Source organism: Electrophorus electricus, chromosome 13 (assembly GCF_041902795.1).
Source record: "Electrophorus electricus isolate QZ-2024a chromosome 13, ASM4190279v1, whole genome shotgun sequence".
Classification (NCBI taxonomy): Eukaryota; Metazoa; Chordata; class Actinopteri; order Gymnotiformes; family Gymnotidae; genus Electrophorus; species Electrophorus electricus.
In genome coordinates, this window is record NC_137509.1 from 6576959 (window position 1) to 6592500 (window position 15542).

General features: G+C 45.3%; 2 protein-coding genes across 8 annotated transcripts in view; both read right to left on the minus strand.

The window, feature by feature from the left end:
* Nucleotides 1-1102: 1102 nt before the first annotated feature.
* On the minus strand, nucleotides 1103-5899 carry si:dkeyp-75h12.7 (uncharacterized). Of its 3 annotated transcripts, XM_027011528.3 has the most exons (8): nucleotides 5760-5899; nucleotides 5561-5608; nucleotides 5220-5340; nucleotides 4521-4690; nucleotides 3704-3903; nucleotides 2434-2575; nucleotides 2143-2261; nucleotides 1103-1947 (listed from the first exon to the last, which is right to left on the minus strand). In XM_027011528.3, exons 1-8 carry the CDS (start codon nucleotides 5821-5823, stop codon nucleotides 1447-1449), a joined length of 1365 nt encoding a protein of 454 aa, XP_026867329.2. In that variant the 5' UTR covers nucleotides 5824-5899; the 3' UTR covers nucleotides 1103-1446. The 3 variants fall into 3 exon arrangements, with proteins under 3 accessions (XP_026867329.2, XP_026867330.2, XP_081550682.1); XM_027011529.3 differs by lacking the exon at nucleotides 5220-5340; XM_081694556.1 differs by having other exon boundaries at nucleotides 1918-1947; nucleotides 2143-2575.
* Nucleotides 5900-6040: 141 nt separating this feature from the next.
* The window catches only part of tesk1b (testis associated actin remodelling kinase 1b), a 13245-nt gene continuing 3743 nt past the window's right edge, over nucleotides 6041-15542 (minus strand). For 2 of the 5 annotated variants that reach the window (XM_027011452.3, XM_027011451.3), the window contains exons 3-11: nucleotides 12502-12623; nucleotides 11871-11919; nucleotides 11525-11671; nucleotides 11302-11384; nucleotides 10035-10125; nucleotides 9797-9880; nucleotides 8551-8637; nucleotides 8120-8216; nucleotides 6041-7864 (exon numbers count right to left, since the gene is read on the minus strand). In XM_027011452.3, the coding sequence (XP_026867253.1) occupies nucleotides 6642-7864; nucleotides 8120-8216; nucleotides 8551-8637; nucleotides 9797-9880; nucleotides 10035-10125; nucleotides 11302-11384; nucleotides 11525-11671; nucleotides 11871-11919; nucleotides 12502-12623 (1983 nt within the window). In that variant the 3' untranslated portion in view covers nucleotides 6041-6641. Of the gene's footprint in view, nucleotides 7865-8119; nucleotides 8217-8550; nucleotides 8638-9796; nucleotides 9881-10034; nucleotides 10126-11301; nucleotides 11385-11524; nucleotides 11695-11870; nucleotides 12624-15542 lie in introns of those variants that run through there. The other 3 variants (XM_081694554.1, XM_081694553.1, XM_081694555.1) reach the window with 3 other exon arrangements.

The window sequence follows — 15542 nt, forward strand, 5'->3', positions numbered from 1 at the left end:
TATACCCACTAACATCATATTCAATATGTGCTGTACAAGAGGAAAGATGTGGCTAAACATACCTGGACTGTGAAACTAACCATGAGTGATTTTCAAACTAACACAATCCATGTTGATTCTTGAAATTAGTATATTAAAGTCTAAGTGTGATAATCGTATTATAGTATTTAAAACACATCTGAAACTACCCATTATATTTATCCAGAAAACAAAACTAAAAAAAACTTAGAGACATACAGATGACATGAACAGTCTAGTGGGTCCACACTGTCATATCAAGCAGTATAAAGACTCAAACCCAGGGACTTTTTCCTGTAACACTTCACACTCTCCCCTGATTTTTCTCTGTATATTTTTCAGTGCTTTCTCTCGCCTTTGTCAGCATGTTCTGCTCAGGTCTGTGGCTTGTGGCTTTATTAAAGCAGCACTTATTTCCCCTTGCTATCGCTCCCTCCTTTTTCATTTTGGTCAACTTGAAACTTGACATTTAAAACACCAGGCTTTAGCGAGGCGAGACCAGGCATCTCTGTTTTTGATTTACACATTGCATAAGTTGTTGATGGAATAATTTGCTTCATGCCTCACAGAAAGGTCATACTGGCACAAAACCATAAACCCCTCGCCTCTCAAAATACAGAGTAGCAAATTAACTGCATTTTCCACCAGTTTAATTAGCATGAAATGAGGCCAAAGTAACCAAAGCCCCCCCTCCCCCCCCCAAAAAAAATTAAATACACAAGAAAACAATAATTGCAATTAAATCCATACACATCAACGATGCTTAGCCAGTGCCATGAGTGCTTTTCTAATTTCTTAGAGACTATTCTACTTCAGTCCTTCCAGAAAAAATGGCTGCATCAGCAAATCACTGTTCATGTAAGGCCAGTGAAACATCACATAGATCAGGGAGGAAAGGAGAGGGCTGAAAGCACATGCCTCACTCACGCCTACCCAAAAACTAACGAGTCCACAGGGGGTTAAAACGGCATGTGAGAATTTATAGCAGCCTACCGGAATGAGTCACACCAGTGAGCAGGGGGGGGGGGGGGGGTTATCCCAAAATCAACATCAAATCTGGAGTCCAATAACCCCTGAGCAGCCCTTTCCATTTCACCATTTATTTGATTTATTCACACATAAAATAAGATATACAAGGTGGCATAGACTGGCACACAAAATGACTCCAACTGCACAGGGTTGTGCTAGGCAGCCTCAGAAGGGTCCTTAAAGAAGTGAGTTTGGTCTCAGGCACTGATTAGTGAATTGTATAAAAACTGTGGGGAACAATACTTAGAAATCATATCCCAAGGCTTCAGGTTTTCACTTGAAGTATATCTGGGTTTAGAGCAGTAGGCAATACTATAGCTAGAATGCCTGGTGGGATTTTAAAACAGCCTGGATTAAAGTTAGTAGAGGATCAAGATAGATCAAGTTTGAGTAGGAAAGTCAGAACATGAGTTTGATATCAGAACTCATGTTCTGTTCTGCCGGATATCCAGCAGCCTGTGCATGCGTATCATGGTCGCCGTTCAGGTTCATAAGCAAACTGGGTAGGTGATGAAGCTCCGCCTCATCCCCCTGTGCCCTGGCCAGTCTGACGGAGCTCAGCGGGACCCCTGGGAGACCCAGAGGAAGGGAATCTGCATGAGCCGGCTCCCATAGCTGCACAAACTCCGGTCCTTCAGGCGGAGATGAACCACCATCTGTCTCCAAGTCTCCAGTCTCTTCATGGTCTCCAGGGCAGGCGCTGTGCTGGAGCAGCGGCGAAGCGTAGTACCCAGCGCCTAGGCTTGAGGAGGGCTCTTGGTGTGAGTCGGGCTCAAAAACTACCATGTTGGAGAGGGAGATGATCGAGAGATGGCTGAGAACATGGCCCTCTGCCTCCAGGGATGGCCGTCTCAACTCACTCTCAAATGGGTCCTCCTGGTTCACACTCTGAAGAGCCAACTGTGCACATCATGCGCACACACACATACACAATAAGAATTATCCAACATTACACTGTGCCAATATTCTTGACACTCTGGCTAAAGAGGAATAAATATTTTTGAAGACCAGGCACAGAGCCAACATCTCAATTAGTCTAATTATGTTTTCACTGAACCCCAAAGCCCTCAGTACCAAGTAAGTAGAATACAGTACCAGAGATTTAGGGAGTGTGCTGTCAGATGAGGCCCACCGGATCCCCAGCCCACACACAGCAATGAGAAGAAAAGTAATGAGCACACCACTCAGTCCCAGCACAACCAAGTTCAGGTTCTCTGGAAGCAACACAAACACAAACACACACCTTGAAGTAAAAGTCCTGTTTTGGCAGTCTTGGGCTACCCAAGAAAACCCATGTCACCAGTACGAACGCTTTTAATACGGTCAGAAAATGAGGAAGAACCAAGAATGCAAGTGATCCCCGTGGGGGCGAAGAGTCCAGCTCACCCAGCACAGGCACATAAACACACTGCGGACGGGAAAAGGGGGAGGAAGCGGTGGAGACCACCACACAGTACTCCTGACCCGGAGTGAGCCAAATAAACTCCACGCTGAAGGGCCCGCCCTTCTGCACCAGCTCAGTGCGAGTCTGGAAGAGAAACAACAATCAAAGGCAAAGAAGAAGAATGACAGAAATAAGTAGAACCCAAGCACAAAAAAAAAAAAAATGCAGATTTATTTTGAAAATCATTCTGACAAATATTTGATATTTAATTATTTAATGACATTTATATGCACCAACAAAAACTATTTATATGTATATTTCTTGCATGTAAACCCCCCCCCCCCCCCCCCACACACACCTCCCCCCCCCAACACACACAGAGAGTCTGTGTCCTGACTGGCTGTCCTGCTGGCCACACCTGCATGTGTGCGCTTATAATTCACTGAAATGTTTCAGCATGAAAGCAGATTCAAATACTGTTAAGCTATACGAGTCCATCTGCAGTACAGGCAAAACCGAAATCCAGTTTCTCCATAAGTGCAGCTGTTCACATGGGAAAGAAACACAAGTAGACGATTCTAGGTGAGTAACTGCAGTGTACTGTAGCAAGAGAATCAAAACTGTGAATTGTAAACTGTGACTAGTAAGAGAGTCAGAATTGTGGTAAAGTACGGTTTCCAGAGAAACTGAACATTTCAGACAGAAGTACTTCATCAGCTGTGCAAGCAAAGTGTTTCTGAATTAGTAGGAGGAGGAGCCAGTTTATATGTACATAAGTAGACATTTAAATAATAGCATTCATTTCATGTGGTAAAGTTAATTGATTTAAACATCCACTTTTCATATATAAATTGGGTCCTCCTACTACTAGTTCAGAAACACTTTGCTTGCACAGCTGATGAAGGACCTCTGTCAGAAATGTTCTGTTTTTCTGGAAAAACTGTATTTTGCCACAACGTTGAATCTCTTATTACAGTACACTGCAGTTACTCACCTAGAATCTTCTTTAGACAGACACACACACACACACACACACACACACACACACACACACACACACACACACACACATCTGAAGACACTTTGCTATCACAGCTGTTAAACATTTGTCTGAAACAGTTTCCCAATTCTCGGAAAACCTTGTGTTTGTGAACAGTTCGGTGCAGTACACAAAGATTCATGAGAAGTCCATCAGCTGTGCAAGCAAAGTGCTTCATGTGCCCCCTGGACTCGATCAGCGGAGGAAAAGAGGACAGCAACCGCGTTCAGCACCTGAGCGTCAGACGCATTGTGCTTGTTGTAAAGCCACAGTGTGGTGTTCAGCTGCAAAAAGTCAATGACGGAGCAACATCTCAGAGCGGGCGTCTGCTCCCAGCAAGCAGCTGCAGGAGCACAGGGGAAGGCCACCTCCACCCAGATCCTGCGCTCCTCCAGGGAGATGGAAATAGAGGGAGGGCTGAACCTTCCATTTTCTGGAGCCAACCAAAGCGCCATACATCAGTCTTACATCATTAAGTGATATAATTTCTTAATCCTTATACTGACATTTGAGCACGCATTGTAAAGATCATCTTTTTTACACACACACACACACACACACACACACACACACACACACACACACACACACACACACACTGTGTGCTTGTGCAAAAATTGTAATGAAGTACACAAGGTTTACAGAACAACAGGATGGTTCAGAAGTTATATTAGCATACTGTAGTTAAAGATGTTGTTATAGATGTACTGTAGTTAAAGTTGATAGTAAAAATTGCAGTGTAGTACACAAATAATTGTTTGCACAGCTAATGAAGGACCTCAACCTGAAATGTCCTGTTTCCTCAAAAACCTTGTGCACGTCACTGCAATTTTTATTACTTATACACACACCCAGTGATTAACAGTCTTCAATAAACTAAAAAAAAAAAACAACCTAGTTGTAAAATTTGCAAAAGGTCATAGTAGTACTATTATGGCAGGATGATAAAAATGATAAAATGACCGTCTTAAACATGTTCTTCACAAGCCAGACTGTTGAGTAAACAGCATGTTACAGCAGCCATACTGCATGGTCCTGAAGCATACGCACGGTCTTTAAGTGGGTCGCAGGATACAGATTCTGTCCATAGCAGGTCCTCAGAACTGTAGCCCAGACCCACTCTGATGTAGTTATACACGTCAAAATCTGTTATGCCCTGAGATACATCACAGCTACTGACGAAGATCTGGAAACAGCTTGATACATTCTGCCACTCTTCTCTGCAAAACGCACACAAAACACAACAAACGTACATACGCATCTCATTTCACAGAACAAAAATAAATAAATACATCTACACATCTCCATGCTAAATACAATTGATCTCCACTTCCACAAAAAAAAAAAAAAATCTAAATTTTTCATTCTCTTCTGAGAACAGCCTAGAAACAAAAAAAGGGCTTTTTCCATTTGAGACGTGAGTGGCAGCTGAGGTACGCATGCACATACAAACCACAGGGAGAGTGCCTACACTGTGGTTTCAAGTTAACCCATGCACCAAGTTTCATCTTCAAGCCCAAGGTGCAGGTTATGCTTTAGCTCACACCCTGTCCTGTCCAGGTGCTCATGGGCTCTTCACACATGCAAGTATTGAACAGCCTCATGCGAGTTTTGTTTTGCTGATGGTATGTGGTTTGGTATAGCACTGCCATACTCACTGGGTTGATCTTATCTAAATCACTTCCAGTGATCAAAGTTATCAGTTTTAGAATGAAACCATGATTAGCGTACACACACGCACACACACACCCTTGAGCCTTTGTCTGAACAGTGAAGGCTGTGTCAGAGTTGACATCAGGGCAATTCCACTGCAGGTGACAGCCTAAATCCTGAATGCTCACATTGAGTGTGCAAGAAGAAAGCAAGTGACCTAACACACACACACACACACACACACACACACACACACACACACACACACACACACACACACACACACACAATCAAAAATATGTAAACTAAAATGTAATCCTCAAGAAACTAGACCTTGTGAAAACATTGTATGAACACTAATAAAGTGCAGGGTTCATTTCTAAACACAGGTCACTTGACACAGGTCATTTGTACACCAAGGACGAAACCTCCCTCACCTTCTGTGTGCAGCCACAGGCCTGGGAGAACAGACGAGATCAGCACAGCTACACAGGAACATTGGAAATGGAACATTTCATCCAAATATCAGACTTCAATTCAGATATTAAACTTCTTCAAACTCAGACACAGCTTGCTCAGCAGAGAGCGGGCCTGTGAAGCAGGTTAAATTTTCATAAAAACCCTACCAGCACTTACCTGAAATGAAAAGAGGAATAGCATGGGGTTTTGCCCATCTCACCGTAATCAGGATGTCAGCCATGATGATAACCACAGTGAAAGGGCTCAGAGCAGAGTCACAGAAGTGTCAGCACATCAGAGAAAGAGAGAGAGTGTGTGAGACAGGACAAGAGACTGATACAGAGAGTAAGTGAGAAGACAAGAGACACAAAGGGAGAGGAGGAGGCTGCAAGAGACAGACAGAAAGACGGACACAACAGCTCTCTCTAGTGGTCTTAGTTACAAAAATTAGGCACCAGTTATGTTTTAATGTCATTTAATTTCATTAATAAAATACATTTTGGCTTTTTTACATTCTCAAACCTTTTTTATGAAGCTCAAAAGAACATGACCATGACAACAAAAACATATCAAGTGCCATTGCAGAAAGATCAGACAATAATAGTCAATACATAAAGTAAAATAAGTTACACACACACACACACACACACACACACACACACACACACACACACACACACACACACACACACACACACACACACACACACACACACACACACACACAAGCTAGAGCAAAGTAACCAATGTGCAGCACCTCCTTAGTTCATGGTCGATATCAACAGGTCAACTGTGGTATCAGAACATCAGAGTAATCATTTTTACAACAATTCTCAGTAACACATGCAGGGACTATAATGTCCCAGGGGTCAACAGGCACATTTAAGAAGTTAGAAGAATGGGTCATTGTGATTGGATCACCTCTGGAAATGAGCCCACAAGCTCCACCCTATAGCATTAAATCGACACTTGTGTGCTACGTGATATGCTGTAGGAAGCTTGGTTCTGATCTCTGGTTCTGATCAGGTGGGCAGTGCTGTCCACCATTCGGCACTAGCCTTATGTCTCGGTGCCAGGCAAGACTCGACCCGGCTCGGCAGGAGAAGGTGCCGACCCGCGGCACAGGAGTCCGCTTTTGGCCGGATCCCTGTTCAAGTTCCTGTACAGGTTCTGCCGTGCTCGGCGTGAACACATAGAGGGGAACCTGAACCCTGCCAGGCAGCAGCCAGGACACGTAACGACCTCTTCCTGCTCCGGAGGGGTCACAGGCGTCACAGCACCATGGAAACCATTGGCCGGGAAGTCCAGGGGCTGAAGTGCAAGGGCTGGGCTGTTGTTGTTGTCTAAATCAGATAATGGGGGCAAGTTAGGAGGCCCGTTTGATATGGGGGGGCTCCAGCCATTTGGGAAGGGATTGGGGGAATCGGGAATGATGCAATCTGATGCATCTGGGGTGCTGGCGCAATCCATAGTCTCCTCCACACTTTCCTCTGTCAGTCTGTCTATAGACATTAACTCAAAATCTACAGGGAGACCAGAGTCATCAGCTATAAAGCCCTGATCGTTCCTCCTCTCCTCAGTGTCCTCCTCTTTCCATTGCTTTCCCATTCCCAGTTCTTTCTCGCTGGAGTCTTCCCCTCGTTCATCCGATTCACTGAGAGAGTGAGAGAACACGCAGTTTGACCGGTATAGAGCATGAGGGGATTCAACTTCACTTGAAACACTGATGTTTATGCCACCCTGGATGTGTGTGTTCATGACACCCGAGGCATCTGTGTGAATGCTGAACACACTTTTGTAATCAAATTCAGTGTACGTGCTCAATACACTACCCCTCTCCATGTGTGATAAGTGACCACAGGGAGAAGGGTCCTCCTCAGTTTCAGGATCCACTACACTTGGACTGCAATAGTGTGACTCGCACTCACTATTACTCTCCTGCAGCTGGATGACTTCCTGTGTGCAGGGCAGCGATTGGCAGCGCCTGTGGAGGCGGAGTGGGGCTTTCCGACAGTGGGTGGGGCTGCATGGATCAGGGGGCGGGGGCAGTGTGAATGTGAGAGAGATGACAGATTTGCTGGGCGTGTCAAAGAGTTTGATGCGTCCTCCGTTGAGGTCATGGCGCTGGGAGAAGGGGTTGACCCGCGCTGGGGTTCCGGAAGCAGGGAGGACTGCATGCGAGGGCAGCATGTCCGACTTGCAGCGGGACAGCTGGCTATGTGCCGGGATGTCCAGGGACGATGTCCTCAGGCCTGGTGATGGTCTACTATGGGAAAGAGGCTCTGACCAACAGAAGAAGCAAAAAAAATATATGTTAAACATAAGTTATCCATGATCTGTGTGGAATGAACAAACATTACATCCAAATCCCACACTGTGGAAGACAAGTTTGAAAGATTAGACATTGGTGTTTACTCAGAAGTGAGGTCAAACCCCCCACGACATACTCTGCGATCTTTGAAACCAATTTAGTTGATTTACACTTCCTGTTATAATGACAAAAAAGGAAGGAGGAGAACAGATTTTTGTTGGCGTACCGACGTATTGCGCTGTCTGCCCTTTCTGGTGCTCATCACTCATTCTCTCCAATTCCACCACTATGACACTAAAAGGGGGACGACTCTGGGCTCGCATCTGAGAGGGGTGGTAGAGAGTGCAGAGGATGCTTAGCCCCAGTGAGACAGACAGAGAGAGACAGACAGAGAGAGACAGACAGAGAGAGACAGACAGAGAGAGACAGACAGACAGAGACAGACAGAGAGAGACAGACAGAGAGAGACAGACAGAGAGAGACAGACAGAGAGAGACAGAGAGAGACAGACAGACAGACAGAGAGAGACAGACAGACAGACAGAGAGAGACAGACAGACAGACAGAGAGACACAGAGACATAGAGACAGAGACATAAAGACAGAGACATAGAGACAGAGACATAGAGACAGAGACATAGAGACAGACAGACACTTACACTACAGCAGGTGACTGCTAGATTGAAGAATGCAGAGGGACAGTCTTCTACCATGTGCTTAAATGCTCCAACGTCAAGACCAAAGTCCTGCACAGAGAAAAAAAAAAAAAAAAAAAAAAAAAAGTTGCCAAATATATGCTCATTTCCTTACAAAGTTGACAGGGTACAGATAGAACACAGGGTACACATAGAACATTAGCAATCACTAGAGGGCGCCAACATGCATACTAGAGTCTGCAGTTATACAGTTGTACCTAATATGGGTACACACAATAAAAATTAGGCATTAAATGTAGTTGTTGACAGTTTCCTATTCAATGGTTCTCACTTTCATAAGGAATTCTAAGACATTACATAAAAGACACCAAAAGCAATGAGGCTGCTTTCACTTGTGTACAAAAGTGAATAAAACTCTTACATTGTCTCCTTCTCCATCACGCCCACACACACCCACAATGCTCGGAAGCACAGACATGCCCACATACACGCGGACACAGACACGCTGCAGATGTGTGCGTGCAAGCCCGCACACATACAGGCTGTTATTGCTTTACAGAGTAAGGCCTGGACAGCAGTGCACTTTGGCAGTGCAATTCCTAATATAGAGCAGGTATAGACAAATTATATCGGCATTCAATAATATCCAGCAATAGGAAGATGACCTTAACCAGTCAGATGCGTCAGCAAACTGCTTTATCAAACTTCTTGCATTATGAAATGCAAAAGGCTCAACATGTCAGGCTTATAAAAGAATGCACCAAGTAAGTCACAGCCGTAAGAAAAATGATTAGACGAGTAAGCCATCATGTATGGCATATTAAGAATTTACTTAGCAGATTCCTACATGCAACACAAACTTAAGATGCACAGCAAATAAACAGGGAACGACTAAAAACTCCACCTTGATGGAGATTTATGTTTGGGTTCATTTTGTTGCAGTCAAATCCCAGCCAACTGCCTGTGTAACAGGTCCCTCCCATACAGACACCTCCACCTGTTGCTGTGTCTGTTCAAACTAGACGCAGACTCAGAACAGATCAGCAGTGCTGGCGCTCCATCACAGTTCTGGAAACGCTCACCAGGCTACTGAACTAGATTGCAAAAGAGAACCTGCAAATCTTCCTTCCATACAAGAACAGTCACGCGCTCAAGAATTCCTGCTTACTGATGGCACTGCTGGCGCAGCTAAAGCTCAGCTGAAGGCTCACCTCTGCAACTGAGAAGCATGCCTTGGGATTTAGTGTACCTCTGTGCGGGGCAGGAAGTCTGGATCTGCTTGTATTCGGCCGATGATCTCACAGAGGATGATCCCATAGGCAAAAACATCCACCTGGTTGAAAGATGAAAAATAACCGCTTACTAAAGAGGAGATGGATTTGACAGTTCAAGTCATATTTAATGAGCCTTAAGCAATGCATGAATAATGTTTTCCAGGGATTTACAAAATCAAGTGGAACAGGAAGAGGAACACTGGCTAATCCCACCTTTTCATCGTACTGCTCTCCTCTCAGCACTTCTGGAGCCATCCAGTAGGGGGAGCCCACGATGGTCAAAGGCTCCTTCTGTGTCCCATCACTGAGAGAAGAGGAAGTTGGAGGCACTAAAAACTTTGAGCAAAGCTACACTGAATATAATGCCATTTTCTGAAATGAATGTGTTTTATGTGTTCTATGATCATCTTGTTGGTACATGTTTGTGTTGGAAAGCTAAATAAATGGAGGAAATGGGGAAGTGCAGTGTGCTGAATGTTGCTTCCTCAGGGCTATTTCTGTCTGGTACAATAACAGGATATAAACAGAATAGGAAAGATGAAGTGATGGAGGAGAGGAGAAGAAAAAGGAAGAAAGAGGGGAAACAGATCATTGAAGAAGAGAGAGTGAGCGAGAGATGGAGAAAAACTGAGAAAGCGCAAGAGGAAGAGGAGCATGCTTGTGTTAAGTGTACCACAGCCGCAGTGTAAACACCATTTGGGGAAGTGCTGATCAAGGCACAGAGCCTGCTACGAGTCAGCAGCAGTTTGCTGGAATAGTTTGACCTTATTAGGAGAGTTTTCCAAAAAGCTAATTCCAAGATATCACACACACATGGCTGTCACTTGAGACACCCTTAAATTATGTATACAGTCAAACACCTGTGAATCAACGATGATTTTTAAAAATAAATAAATAACACGCAACAATTCAATACATATTCTAGCAGTAGGAGCACTGCCACGTAAGCACACATGCACGTGCGCACACACACGTGCATGCACAGTAACCTAAGCCAAACACACTGAGGGAACACAAATACAGAACGGAAACAGAGGCACCACCACCACCAGCAACACACACACACACACACACACACACACACACACACACACACACACACACACACACACACACACACACACACACACACACACACACACACACACACACACACACACACACACACGTGTTTAGCAACAGTACTATACAAGCGTGTGCACATATTCGATGGAGAGATAAAGGTGAAGGCTGAAAATGAACAGTGAGCAAGGCCACATCACAAATGTCACGGTCATAAAGCACCCTGTCCCATTCTTCCCCTCTGACAGGCTCACGCTTCAGACATCCAATCAGAGCACAGAGCCGGTGTCCCTGCATCCCCCCCCAGCTGTGCATCTTGCTGCCCCTCTACCTCCACCTCTCCGTGTGTTCAGTGATAAAGCTATTCCCTTTCTATTCCACTCAAAGCAACAGTGAGACCACAAAGCAATTTACTGACCTGTAATCAGGAATTTTCTCTGCAAGGCCAAAGTCCCCAACAACAGCAGTGCAAATACCATTCTCCCAACGCACCAGACAATTCTACAGACACATATGGGGGAAAAGAAAAAAAAAGTACATTACTGTGCACGTGTGTGTATGCATATGAAACATTGTCTGGGTGAAGAGGTGCTGCAGGCCTGTGTGTGTGTGTGTGTGTGTGTGTGTGTGTGTGTGTGTACCTTTGATGTGAGGTCTCTGTGGAATATGCCCTTGCTGTGTAGGTACTGCAGTCCTCTGGCAATGTCCAGGCCAAGGCTCATCCTCACAGCCCAGGACAGGTACACATCACTGCCCAAGAGCTGCTCCAGGTTACCCCCATTCATGTACTACACACACACACAGACACTGACTGAAAGATTACAAATATGGAAAATGTTTACCTCTGCATAATCTTGATACAGAACTTCCTACCCCCATGATAACACTTCTCTTCAAACTGAGGTTGTGAAATGCCATGTGATGTGTCATTTACCACTGCTTCTGCTTTCTAGCATGGTGTCAAATGGTTTTGCAATAAAAAAGTACCTCAGTGAGAGCATGAAGATGTCCCTCATGCACACACACTCCGAAAAACCTGAGGAAATGTGCACACACGCACAAACACAGTGAGAGAGAGAATACCATAACTGAAAGGAGGCAAAACCAACAAAAACAATTTTTTAAAAAATCCATCAACAAGTTCTTGCAGGAATGGCCAAGCATAGATGTGTGAAAACACATCAAACGTACACACTTCAAAATACACAGCACTACAAGCTGTAGCAGGTAAAAGAGATTTCATAGTGCCAACTCAAGCCAAACTAAGGCAGCCCATCCCAGACTAACTCCTGCATGTGACAGGACGCCCTAGCAACCTCCACACCATTCCACTAGAGCGTGACCAAACCAGTCCCCTGCAAGCCATGGCAACAGCAGGCTTCTGACTCAAAACACGAGACAGAGATGAAAACGCATCGTCACCGCCACCACAGCCATTAATGCCTTGGTCAGAGGCTGGCTTAAAAACGCCAGTGGCTAACTGTCAGCAAAACGTCCAGCAAAGTATATGGGTCTACAAAAACACGTGTGCGTGGATTTATTATATTTTCTATACGTAAAGCGTCTGTGGGGCAGCGGACGTTTGTAGATGCGGACATAAGCAACGTGGAGGACAGACCTGAGGATGTTGGGGTGACGGAGGCGGTTCATGAGCTGCACCTCTTTCAGCATGTTTGCCCTGTTACTGGCCAGAGTGTTCATCTTCAGAGCCATGACCTGACCAGTGATCCTGTGCTTCACCTAGAGAGGAGAGAGAGAGAGAGAGAGAGAGAGAGAGAGAGAAAGAAATGAAGCCTGCCCTTGACAGACACTTGAAAAGCAGCCAATCTTCCAGTCTACTCGTGTGTGGACCAAATACACACATGTCCACAGTGCAAATACACACTGTTATCCACATTAGCCTAACCCTTGAATGTGCCACTGCATCATTCCTCAGAATCACTAAAGAAATGTCCATCCTGTGTGAGGCAGCATGGAAGTCCTTGGCAGACTCAGCCTAGGTACCTAGGCGCATTGATCAGAGCCGTGTTTTCAGTACACGCCTGCAGGAGAGGCCACACACTGCAATTACATGACCTGACAGGTCAGAGCTACACACTGCTGCTAGTATGCACGCACACATGTGCCAGTCAAACATCCTGCACTTCTGATGGGGGAGGAGCTTGTTGTGAGCACATTTATAGTCGCTGCCTGAGTGTGTGTAGTAGCCATCTGTGCATTTGACGGAAGACGTCCCGTCACCACCTCATCCTCTCCCACCACCACCACCACCACCAACAATCCCCAATTAACCTGATCCAGGTGCTGAAGGCCTCCTAAAGCCTCTGAATAGCACAGTCACGTGTGCTAGGATGGCCTCAGGATAGCACGGTCACGTGTGCTAGGATGGCCTCAGGATAGCACGGTCACGTGTGCTAGGATGGCCTCAGGATAGCACGGTCACGTGTGCTAGGATGGCCTCAGGATAGCACGGTCACGTGTGCTAGGATGGCCTCAGGATAGCACGGTCACGTGTGCTCGGACAGCATGCAGAGCCAAAGCTGCAGTAGGATGGTACAGCTTGAGCAGCTTACACTTCCTCACCTATTGAATTTTGTCTCATGGCCACTAGAAATTGCTGAGAAAAAAAAAAAAGTAATTAAAAAAAAAAGTAATAATAATAAAATAAATTAAAAAAAAAAAAAAAAAAAAAATCAACATTTAGAGATGTATGAGCTCATGAGCCTTGGCTGTGCTCAGATGTGTGGCGATAAAAAAGCCTGCCCAGAACTGTTTTCCTCAACACGCCTCCAGCACTCGGTTCACACACACACACACACACACACACACACACACACACACACACACACACACACACACACACACACACACACACACACACACACACACACACACGATGACGAAGGCAGCGGCTCTGAGACTGTATAAAGCATTAGTGTGCAACACTTCTATTCGTGTGCTCATGCACCGACTGACCGACTCCAGTCTGTCTCTTTAGGTCATGTTACATCTGCTTGCGAACCCTAGAGTAGAAAATCAAGTCTAGCAGTTTTACAGTGGAGAGGACCGTGTGCGGCCCCAACAGACCACATCAGTAACAAGCTATACCAGACTCCACTTTTACTGAATGCATACGAGGCCCATCATCATGCGAAATCAACCAATACAACACTATTTGCTTTTATAGGACAGCAGGTCTGCACAGGGGTGGTGTGTACATGTCCGGTCTTATCAAACTTAAACACAGCCTAAGTGCAGTATTTACATTCCTTGGCCCAGGTACTTCAAACACCCTGAAAGCTCAGTGTGCATGTGAGAACAACATCCACCAACCCACTAAAGGTTAAAGACTGACAGCCACCCAGACTGCCTTACAGAAACACAGACACTTCCAGGCAGGGAGAAAAGGTCAGGTCTGTGCAATAAAAGTGCTGAGTGATGACAGAAGGCAGGGGAAAATGAGAGTGATTTACATGATGTGTACGTGTTTGACATCACGTGTATTAAAGTATGTGTGAGAGTATTCAGTAAGTGTATATATGCTTTATTATACATGTTCAATTTCTTTTCTTTTCCCCCTCTCTTTCTCCAATTTTAATCTGTTAATGGTTTTGGCAACAGCTGTTGATCACAATGGATGCCAATAAAGCAATTTGAGAGAGAAAGAGAGAAAGAATGAGAGAGAGAGAAATGAGAACATGATGTCTGACCATACTGCTCGTATTGCAGGTCTGCACTGTGTTTAGGGCTGCCCAGATCAACGTGTGGGTCAGGGCTCAGTGTTCCTCGGACGTCAAGTCTCAAGTCCGGCTTTCTCTGATGGCCAAACAGTCCTAGTGCTCCCAGCAGACAGACAGAACCAAGTGACCATGCAGACAGTGTGAAAGCTCTGGGTCAGTATGGCACTCACTCTGCAAGTGCAGAATGTTTAGTCTGAAGCAGAGAGTGTTCTGGACAGCACAGCATCAACCCCACCCACACTACATGTACTGTAATGACAATACACTTACTGGCAGGCATGTGTGCGCACTTGTAAGACAGATGGAACTGCTGGTGCACCATCCCCTCCTGCCCAGACACATGTATGCACACTCACGCACGATCCTTTCACCTCTTGCATGTGTAGTTTAGGCAACACAAACAGGGTGGAGAAGGGTGGAGTTGTGTCCTGTAACTCTTAAGTAAACACGCCAGTTAAACCTGGGCTGTCCAGCCCTGCTCCTGGTAACGTACACTCTGTGAAGTTTAACTAAAACTAACACACTGCAACATACACTCATGGAGACTTCATGAGATCATGACCTCTAATAGGCAATAGTTCTGGGAAGCTCTGAAGGGAAGTACACCTGAATTGCATAACAGGTGCAACACACCTACATACCCACCCACCCCCACACCTAGGCCCGCATGCTAATTTAGCCAAACACACAGCATGCACTCAAGACAAGGGGTAAAAACTATACACAAATTTTACCCCCCACACCCATTTACTTTTAGGCAACAGAGTAGTGCATGTCCAGACAAGAGCGAGCGAGAGAGACAGACCACAGGCAAAAAGACACACACTAAAGAAGGGAAAAATGCACTGTCACAACAGACTTCAATTCATGTCACAACTAGCCAACAAATGGATTTAACCCGAAATCTCTCCTGCTAATC